The following is a 9,962-nucleotide window of genomic DNA, read 5'->3' as shown; positions in this document are numbered from 1 at the left end:
TATTGTAATATAGATTATTTAATTAAAAATATATAAATTAATATATATAAATATACATAAATATATAGTATTTAATTTGACAACTGATTTTTTATGTGAACCTAAATTATTTTTATAAATACCATGATCGAAGGAACATTAAATCTTTCCTCTTTGACATATATATCATACTTAGATCAATTAATTATTAATTACCAATACTTGTTGATCCAAATATTTATGCGCAGGAAGATGTACAGCTCATGAAAAAAATGGGATTAGATGCCTACAGATTTTCTATATCATGGTCAAGACTTATTCCAGGTGACAAAATTATATATGTCATAACGGTGCAAGCAAGAGAAGTGTAATATTCTAGTATTGAAATCAATATGATGTGTAGGATATGGAGAATATATTATTTTTTTTGTTTTTTTAAAGATAACTTTTTTCTTTCTATTTTTTGTCTCTCGCTTATTTAATAGGATTATTAGTAAAAAAAATGAATTAATATTGCCTATTTTCTAAAAATTAACACTTATTGGACCAAAACAACTTTTATAAGACCTTTAATTATTTTATACCAGAAATATTATATCATTGTTATTTATTGGTATATTGCTGAGTTCTGAATTTTAATTACCACCAGATGGAAGAGGCCCAATCAATCAAAAGGGATTACAATATTACAACAATCTTATCAATGAACTGATAAGTCAAGGTTTATGCGCAAACCATATCTTTAATTTATGCTAATGTTTTAATTAATATCTAAGAGAAGTCTTTCCATTATGTATTTTTTATTTTTGCGGTAATACTAGGAGGATAAAAAAAAAAGTCAAAATTTATTTTATTTAGTGTTTATTAATTATTGTAACAATTAATAAATGTTAAATAAGATAAATTCTAACTGATTTTTAGCTAAATATTTTTGGATAGCAAATATTTCAATTATTCTTGTCTTTTCTGTTCTTGTAGGAATTCAAGCACATGTTACATTACATCACTGGGACCTACCACAAGCTCTTGAGGATGAATATGGAGGATGGGTTAATAAAAAAATTGTGTATGGTTCCCAGACTTCAAATATCTAATTTCATAAGAAAATAAAGTACTAAAATTATTCAGAAAAAAAAAAAGGTTACTGCCACAATTTATTTATGAAAGAACTAAAATTCAAATTTTAAAGAAAATAATTATATTGCTACAAAGAAAGATGATATTATTAACATATTATTTTGTGCGTGCATATTTTTGTAGAAGAGACTTCACAAGATATGCGGATGTGTGTTTTAGAGAATTTGGAGAGAGAGTCAAACATTGGACAACAGTGAATGAAGGAAATGCTTTTGTAAAAGGTGGCTATGATATAGGATACTTACCACCTCAACATTGTTCTCCTCCTTCTATATATAATTGCTCTAAGGGAGATTCTTCAAATGAACCATACTTAGCAACACATAATATGTTGTTAGCTCATGCATCAGCTGCAACATTGTATAGGAACAAGTACCAGGTAAATAACGTTTACTATTATTACTGTCTGTCTATTAGAACTATAATAACTATTTTATGTTCTTTTTTTATTAACTTAAATTTTCAAAATAAATAATTTTATGACAATTATATTAGATATATACCACAATTAATTACCAAAAATAACTACTAATATAAAATATATATTAAAAATTGATTAACCAATAACACATATAGACACAAAATGACTGATTTTAATATACATGTAACATTTTTGTTACATTTATCTTGGACTTCTTTCTAAATTTGGTAACATTATTGTAAAGATATTATTATATCAGGTGATGGTTTTCTAATTTTGATAACATAATTATAAAGATATTACACAAGGCTATGGTTAGAAACTAGCCTTGATCCAAAAATAATTTGATTAGCAGATTGGATTATATTGGGCTAATTTGACTTTTAGATAAAACATAATAAATTAGATATTATACGTGATAAAATTATAAGATTTAATAAGATAAAACTGAAGAGGTATATTACAATACACATATATAAACAAATCATATAAATATTAAATAGAGAAAATTTCACTCCCCTCCCTTGCGAGATGCTAAAATAACACTCCCCTCTTCTCTATTTTATAAATGTACATTTTCTTCCTTTTTAACTTTTAAAAAACCTCCTCTTTAATCTATTTTAAATTTTTTGTGTTAACTAATATTAACTTTATTCATTTTTTAAGAAAAAATAAATTATTTTTTGAAAAAATACCCATTAGCAAAAATTTTATTTTTCATCATTAAATTTTGCTTACCAAAATATCATTTAATAAATTATTTTTTATAATTGCTATTTTTTAAAAAAATAATTTATTTTTTTTTAAAATGGATAAAGTTAACATTAGTTAACACAAAAAAATTTAAAATGGATTAAAGAGGAGGTTTTTTAAAAGTTAGAAGGGAGTTGAATGTACATTTATAAAATAGAGGAGAGGAAAATGTCATTTTAGTATCTCGCAGGAAGAGAATGAAATTTTCTCTATTAAATAATAACACTAGAGTATGTAAAAATGTAAAAAATAAATTATGNTAATATATTAATATCTATGAAAATATAATAATTACCCATGCATTTAAGTATTATATAATTAAAATTAATAGTGTATTACTTGTAATAAGAATTATTAAAATTAATGAGTTATAACTTAAATGGCATAGTCTCTCCATACTCACCTAAAAATTGCAGGTTCGAGTCTCACTCCTAATTTTAAAAAAAAAATTATTAAAGATAAAATAAAGTTTAGTAAAATTTTAAATTAAAGCCTATTTCAACCTAAAAAGTGCTACGAGGTTAAAATTTTCAACCCAAATTTGACCAAAAAAAATGAGAAAAAGACTTTGCGTTGTGCGTATTACAAAGTCGAGTTATGCCTTAATTGTGAACTTTCCATCCCATGTCATATATACTTTAATGATGACATTTATAAACCGTGAATACTCTCATAATGATATTTTACACGAAGATAATATTGTAGACTATTAAATAATTTGATATATTTAATTAACTATCTAAGAATTCATAATATCATCTTCATATGAAAATGTCATTATGGGAATATTTCCCTTTATAAATTTGAGTAATTTACTATAAAACAAGATATGATTAATGCAGGACAAGCAACATGGATTAATTGGGTTTAATCTCCTTACTTTTGGTTTTGTTCCTCTAACAAATACAAGTGAAGATATAATTGCTACTCAGAGGGCTCAAGACTTCTCTCATGGGTGGTAAGTATGATATTAATTATAATATAATCATTTCTCTTTACAATATAATTCAATTGGTTTGTGTGTTTTTTTTATGGTTGTAGGTTTTTGAATCCCTTTATTTTTGGGGATTACCCTGAAACCATGAAAAAGATGGTTGGTTCAAGGCTTCCAGTATTCACAAAAAGTGAATCAAATTTGGTGAAAGGCTCAATTGACTTCCTAGGAATAAATTTTTATGTTTCATTTTATGTTAAGGACAATCCTAGAAGCCTGCGTATAAAAGATAGAGATTATGTAGCAGATATGGCTGTAGAACTTACAGGTAGGTTTATACCATATTCTATTTACTTAATGTATCATCTATTTACTTAATTGAGTAAAAAAAAAATCTAATTTTATGTTATTTTTGAATGTAGCTTATACCACAAACGAAACATCATCTGATGAGGTAACAGTAATATTGGAACTTAAATAAATCTTATTTTTTTAATATTTTAATTTATGCATGGGTGATGTTTAACATATAAACGTCTCTCTATAGACATGATACATGACAGAGCACAATGGCATCGTTTGATTCATGTAGCCGACCCCACTTAGTGGGACAAGGCTTTGTTGTTGTTTGTTGTTGATGTTTAACACTAACTTGTTGGTTGGTACGGTTTAGATTCCAATCATTCCATGGACTTTACAAGGGTTGCTTGACTCATTGAAGAGTATCTATGGAAAATTTCCAATTTACATTCAAGAAAATGGTTTGCTTCTCTTTATCTTGTCTCTCCAACACTATAATTTGATAACAAAATACATTGACTTCTTTTGAAATTCAACTATGTTATGTATACACAAAAAATCAACCAACAAATCAATCGGTATAAATTATGTATTGAAATACAAAATAGACAAAATACACATTAAAAATAAGGTACATAATACATATATGATTATGATTAAATTTCTATTGATTATTGTGTCAAGTAGATGACATTAACGTCTCAAAAGCTTCCAATAATTCTTTTGTCAAACAAACCAATCCTAGAATGATATGATTATGGTCATTATTTTTTGGACTTCACAGGCCAACAAACACACAGAAGTTCATCATTGGAAGACTGGCCAAGGATAAAATACTTGCAAGAATACATTGAAAGTATACTTCATATGCAAAGGTAGTACTTTCATTTTCATTTTTAGCATTTTTCTGTTTTTTCATAAAAAATTATTGATCCTTTGCTAATTCAATTTCTAATTTTGTTTTTTTTGGGTGATTGTTAAAAGGAATGGACATGACATAAGAGGCTATTTTGTATGGTCGTTCATGGATGTGTTCGAATTATTGAGTGGATATGAATTCACTTATGGCCTTTATTACGTTGATTTGAAGGACCCCACTTTGAGGAGACAACCTAAGCTCTCTTCTGTATGGTACTCTAACTTCCTCAACAACAGAACTATGGACCCAATGGTGGCCATGCAAATTGAAAAGAATTCTTCATTACATGATGCCATTTAATAATGTAATAAGGACTTGTTAAAAATCTAATTGATATGAATTTGTGCTATGGTAATAACTTGGCACTTTGCCAAAGAATAGTAAAGTGACATAATTCATGGTGTAAATTAATGGAATTTATTAGTCAACATGAGATGATATATTATATGTTACCTAGAAAGTTTTGATCATGTCTCTTAATTGAAGAAAGAATGAAGGATAGGAAACAGAAGAAGTGGCAGTTTCTAAGAAGTTTCATTTTGCAGAAAGAAATTTATGGAGCTATTTGTCATAGAAAGTATATATAAGCATGACTAAATAGCTCCATGAATCTAGAGTGACGCCTAAATATGTTTGAAAAAGATTAAAAGAAGTCCTTCTATTGTAGCAGAACTATTCCAGCAGTAAATTATCAGAGGTTTTGCAATGAAATCTACTTTTCTAAGAGTACAAACAAAGCTTTTCATCTACATTGCATGTGAAGCAGCACCATAACAAACAACATGTTCAGCATGTATAGCAGAAGAGCTATTAATAGTTAGTTTAACACTTCCAAAAAATAGCTCCTCCAGTTAACACCAACAAAATCTGTATCCATGTAGAAAATTGCATTGAAGTCCTCAACTCTTTGGAGGAAAAACATGTTAGGAACTTGGGTATTATGCGGTGTCCAAAGTCCTAGATCGGGTAGTATGAAATGTTTGATGTTGTATTAAGAAGAGTGGTTCTTCCCACTTAACAACTAGCTTTTAAGGCGTTATTTCCCACTTTCTCTAGGTACTTAATACATGTAATCTTTTTTCGTCCTATGCAGTCATCATTCTCTTTTGTCCATTTAACTTCAAGCACCACTCATCACAATGGAACTAATTGAAAATTTGAAACGAAATAATCTAATATGCATGTCATGGGAAAAATTTTATTCCAAATTCTTTAATATTACCTACCTATCTGTTCATGTAAACACACGAAGCATTTGCACAACTCAGTAACCCTTTGACTTACAATTAAAAATGAAGTACCTGTTCCTATCCAATGGCTAAGAAGATTGCTTATACTCCCTGCCAGAAATGAGAGGTTTAGGTGGGGATAAAGACCTAATTTCAGGTGCTGAACTGGGAAAAAGTATGTTGAGCCTGTGCATCAGGATATCAGCCCTAGATGGAATTTCATTCAGAAGAAACTGCTGAACTATCGGTTTCTTGAACCACTCCATGACTGAATCTCCTGTGGCCCTAAGAACCACCTTACTGACCTCAAATGGAGACTCTACAGAGCTCAACATCTGCGCAATCACGATCTTTAAAGTGGGCCCTGTTACCAACTTAATCCGTCTTGGTACAATACCGTAATAGAGCATGCGCTTCCTAAACCTATGAAGAGTGTGCACTACTGCTATAAGAGCTGCTCCAACAGACAAGTTTCTAACATCAAGGGACCAGGCGATGTGCTGATCAAAAACTATAGCCTTTGGGAAAAGCTTGTTCTCATATGCAACCTTCCAAACACATCGAGCTCGGTTTATCTGCCCCATTAGAACTAGGTAATTGAGAAGAACATTCACAAAGTACCTTGCTGCACCTTCCTCCAATTCATAATCAATATTTTGAAAGAATTCCCTGACGAAAGATAACACCGGTTGTCCCCTCTGGTCTGGGCCACAGAAAAGTCCGCACATAAAAACGTGCGCCTTATGCTTCGTAGCACTAAGGATAGACATCAAGCGTCTCTCATTCTGCTCTTCCTGACACCTAACTAGATAAGCTAGAATGGAAGTGTAAAGTATCAAGTCAACTTTTGCAGCCGAGTTTACATACGTTTCAAGAAGAGGCTTGGCTGATTCATATAATCCATTCTTCATGCACGACTCGAACAACTGCCTGATTATAAAATTATTGGTTCTAATCCCGGATGAGCCCATGAAACGCAGCCACCTCAAAGCAAGATCAACTGAACCTTCCCTGATATAAACCATCAAAACGTCACTAGCTGTGACATCCACTGAATATCCCATGGCCTTCATTTCAAGTAGGATTTTGGCAGCCACATCCACCAGCTTCTTATTAGCAAGTAGAGTCAAAAGAACAGTGTAAGTGCTCAGAGGAGGCCTCAAACCAGCATTTGTCATTGAATTGTACAGCCTCATGGCATGATCTATTTGTCCAGATGCAGCATGCATTTCTAATAGACAAGTATAAGTAGATGGGGTCGGCAGAAAGCCCGCTTTCTCCATGTCTGAAAATGAAGACAGAGCAATGTCAAGCTTCCCTGATTTCGCATGGGATTCAATGATCAAAGTGTATAACCCAAAGTTAGGCCTGTACCCTGTCTTCTTCATCTCATCCCAAAGCTTAAGAGCAGTTTCTAACTTTCCAGACTTCACATAAGATTCAATTAGAGAAACAAATATAGTAGGTGGTGGCTTGTACCCATAACCTCGCATCTCTGTGTAAGCCTTCATTGCACTGTCTAATCTCCCAGCCTTCCCCATTGAATCAACAAGTGACAAAAAGATGCTCAGGCCTGGCCGGAAACCTCTTCCTTTCATTTCTTGGAAGAGTTTGAAAGCAGCATCAAGACGGCCTGACTTTGCCAAGTTTGGGATCATCAATTCATAAGTTGAACTATTCAATGAACAGCTGGCCTTTTCCATGCTCTCGTATATCTCAAATGCCTTATAAGGCAAACCTTTACCCAAAAACAAAGTAATAAGGGAATTGTATGTTTCGGTGTCAATCTCACCACCGGCCTCCTGTATCTTCTTAAAGCAGCAAAATGAGACCTCCAACTTTTCAGCATTGGCCAAATATTGGATCACCCGATTACATGAAACAGACAAGGAAGCTCCAGTACTGGTAGAATCACCAACCATCTCATCAAACAATGATTGTATTCCATCAAAGTCCCTACGCTGGTTAAGAGAATCAAACAAGATAACATAACACTCATCACTAGATGAATACCAAGGTTGCCGCTTCGCCCACCTAAACAAACTCAAACATGCATCACTATCACTAATGATCTTCAAGGATTGAACAATGTGAGTCATGTTAGGCACAAACGGGAGCTTGTCCAATTGTGTCTCCAACTCTGGCCCCCATTTCCACCTCTTCACAACCTCAACTATTTTCGCCACAGCTGCAGCATTTACAAAGGGCTTCTTGACCTCACCCACCACCACATGATCATCAATCCCAGGCTCCACGGACCTTATACCCTTACCCTTGTAAAGAATACTACCCGATTCATCCAAGTACTCAATTTCCTCAGTCCATTCCTTATGCCCACCAGCATTATGGCAGTAGTATCTGATTGAACTAAGCTGCTCAACAAAGTTCAAATCTTTGCAGAAACCTGCGATTCTCCGAACCGAAGTGAATGCGGTTATAGAGGTACAAGATATTAACTTTTGCTCAAAAGGTACCGGGGAAATGAAGGAGCGAGAGACAAAGAGATTGTGGGTGAGTTTGCAAAGATTTGTAGTGGAAGAGAGCAATTTGCGGTGATGGATCATTGAATAATCTTCTTCAAAATAATCTTCCACAGGTTCCCCAGTTCATTTCAGGTCCAACAATAGTAGCCTGTAAGGAAAGTAAGAATTTAACAGGAAGAGAAAACAAATAAAAAGTGATGCAGAAGAACGACAGTTCAACTAAAAATAGTTTAGAGCAAGTACAGGATTATAGGAATTGAGCATCAACAAAAATTAGCAGCCAAAACACAATAACAATTTGCAAAATTCAATTTATAGCAGAGGCAGCAAGAACACCATCGCAATGATCAATAAAAGGCTATGCATGGATTGGATTATATAAAATCGAATCATAATCAAATTAAAACCAATTTTCTGGTCCAAGAAATTTAAGAGATAACTTTTTTCTTTTAGGAAAAAAAGGGTAGCAAGTCACAAAGTATTGCAGAATCATATTGTTATGAACCCTTTCATTTATAAAATATATACATCAGAATTACTCTAATCAGATTTTGTTTCTGTTTTCATAACTAGAACATTGGAATAAGCCAACAGAAGAATCTAAATGAAGTTAGAAGCCCCAGTCCATGAAATCACACCAGACTCGCAATCAGAATATTGAGTAAAATTAACAATTCATTATCTAAGGAAGTTCCAAAATGATTTTCAGATTCCAAAATCCCACACTTCTTCCTTTTGTATTTCTCAGCAATGTTAACAATCCAATCAAGCTGAACATCACATGAATTAGCACAAAAATCACAAAGCCGCATTGTTTCCCCCTATAGATATAAAGTTATGATCAAAAGCAAAGGGAGCATAGCAAGCAAGAACAAGGAACAATAACAGGGCTCATAGGTCCAGAAACAAAAAAAAAAAAAAAAAAAAACAACAACAACAGAACCAGCTCCATTGAAGGTAACAGCATTAAAGCTTCTTCTAACTAAATATGCAAGAACATATTAACAATAAAAAACTGCAAGCTACCAAAATCTACCAACATCCTTTAAAGCTTCACCAGATCAAGCCCACAGATTCACACAGAAGAACAGAGTATACTCACAAATTCGCACCGAAAAAGCAGCAGAAGCAGAACGGCGAACGCAGCGGTGGCGACTGGCGAGAGTGGAAGCAGGAGAGCTGACGCCGAAGCAGAGTGGCGTCGTCGCAGACTCACAGCACCAGAGCAGAAGTTGAAGATTGAAGAAACACGAGCATCAGGCGGCGGCGGCTGTGACGGAGACAATGAGACGTCGGCGGAGAGAAAACTCCACACACACAATAAAAAACCGACAGAAGCACTCTAAATTGGCAGCTGGCAGCTAGAAGCGGAGAGGCTCAGGCGGTGGCAGCGAACAGATAATAGAGAAGTGCGAAGTGATGCAGAATCCGTTGAGCATAATGGAACTTTGTTTTTTGGTCGTAGAATAATGGATTTTCATTTTTGAACTGGTAGAAATTCGGTTCTGAAAACCGGATCGATTATCAAATTGATGAGTTTGAAAAACGAAAACTCTAAATTAATATTTGTGATAGACTAAACATTATTAATTATATTAATTGTAAAATTATTAATTTGATTTTCATTTAATATATGTTAATTAATAATTTTGTAATGCAGGTTTATTATTGGGCCGAAAAATAAAACAAATGTTGCAAGCCCAAATCAAAATTTACATTCAGTCTTGTTGAATGCTTTTATATTATATGGCTAAATGAATTGTTATATTACTTGGGCCAAATTGAATCATTATTGCTACAAGCCCAA

General features: G+C 32.8%; 2 protein-coding genes across 4 annotated transcripts in view; one reads left to right on the top strand and one right to left on the bottom strand.

Moving 5' to 3' along the window:
• LOC107625768 (beta-glucosidase 11-like) overlaps positions 1-4,938 on the top strand; it is a 27,315-nt gene extending 22,377 nt beyond the window's left edge. For both annotated transcript variants that reach the window (XM_021116199.1, XM_016328474.2), the window contains exons 4-13: positions 228-303; positions 629-700; positions 958-1,045; positions 1,240-1,495; positions 3,133-3,248; positions 3,332-3,552; positions 3,647-3,678; positions 3,898-3,985; positions 4,309-4,399; positions 4,509-4,938. In XM_021116199.1, the coding sequence (XP_020971858.1) occupies positions 228-303; positions 629-700; positions 958-1,045; positions 1,240-1,495; positions 3,133-3,248; positions 3,332-3,552; positions 3,647-3,678; positions 3,898-3,985; positions 4,309-4,399; positions 4,509-4,743 (1,275 nt within the window). In that variant the 3' untranslated portion in view covers positions 4,744-4,938. The remainder of the gene's footprint in view (positions 1-227; positions 304-628; positions 701-957; positions 1,046-1,239; positions 1,496-3,132; positions 3,249-3,331; positions 3,553-3,646; positions 3,679-3,897; positions 3,986-4,308; positions 4,400-4,508) is intronic.
• LOC107625764 (pentatricopeptide repeat-containing protein At1g79490, mitochondrial-like) lies at positions 5,526-9,468 on the bottom strand. Of its 2 annotated transcripts, none has more exons than XM_016328469.2 (2): positions 9,258-9,468; positions 5,526-8,303 (listed from the first exon to the last, which is right to left on the bottom strand). In XM_016328469.2, exon 2 carries the CDS (start codon positions 8,234-8,236, stop codon positions 5,762-5,764), a length of 2,475 nt encoding a protein of 824 aa, XP_016183955.1. In that variant the 5' UTR covers positions 8,237-8,303; positions 9,258-9,468; the 3' UTR covers positions 5,526-5,761. The 2 variants fall into 2 exon arrangements, with proteins under 2 accessions (XP_016183955.1, XP_016183956.1); XM_016328470.2 differs by having other exon boundaries at positions 9,268-9,403.

This window comes from Arachis ipaensis, chromosome B02 (genome assembly GCF_000816755.2).
Source record: "Arachis ipaensis cultivar K30076 chromosome B02, Araip1.1, whole genome shotgun sequence".
In the NCBI taxonomy this organism is placed as follows: Eukaryota; Viridiplantae; Streptophyta; class Magnoliopsida; order Fabales; family Fabaceae; genus Arachis; species Arachis ipaensis.
This window is presented reverse-complemented; position numbering and strand designations above follow the sequence as displayed.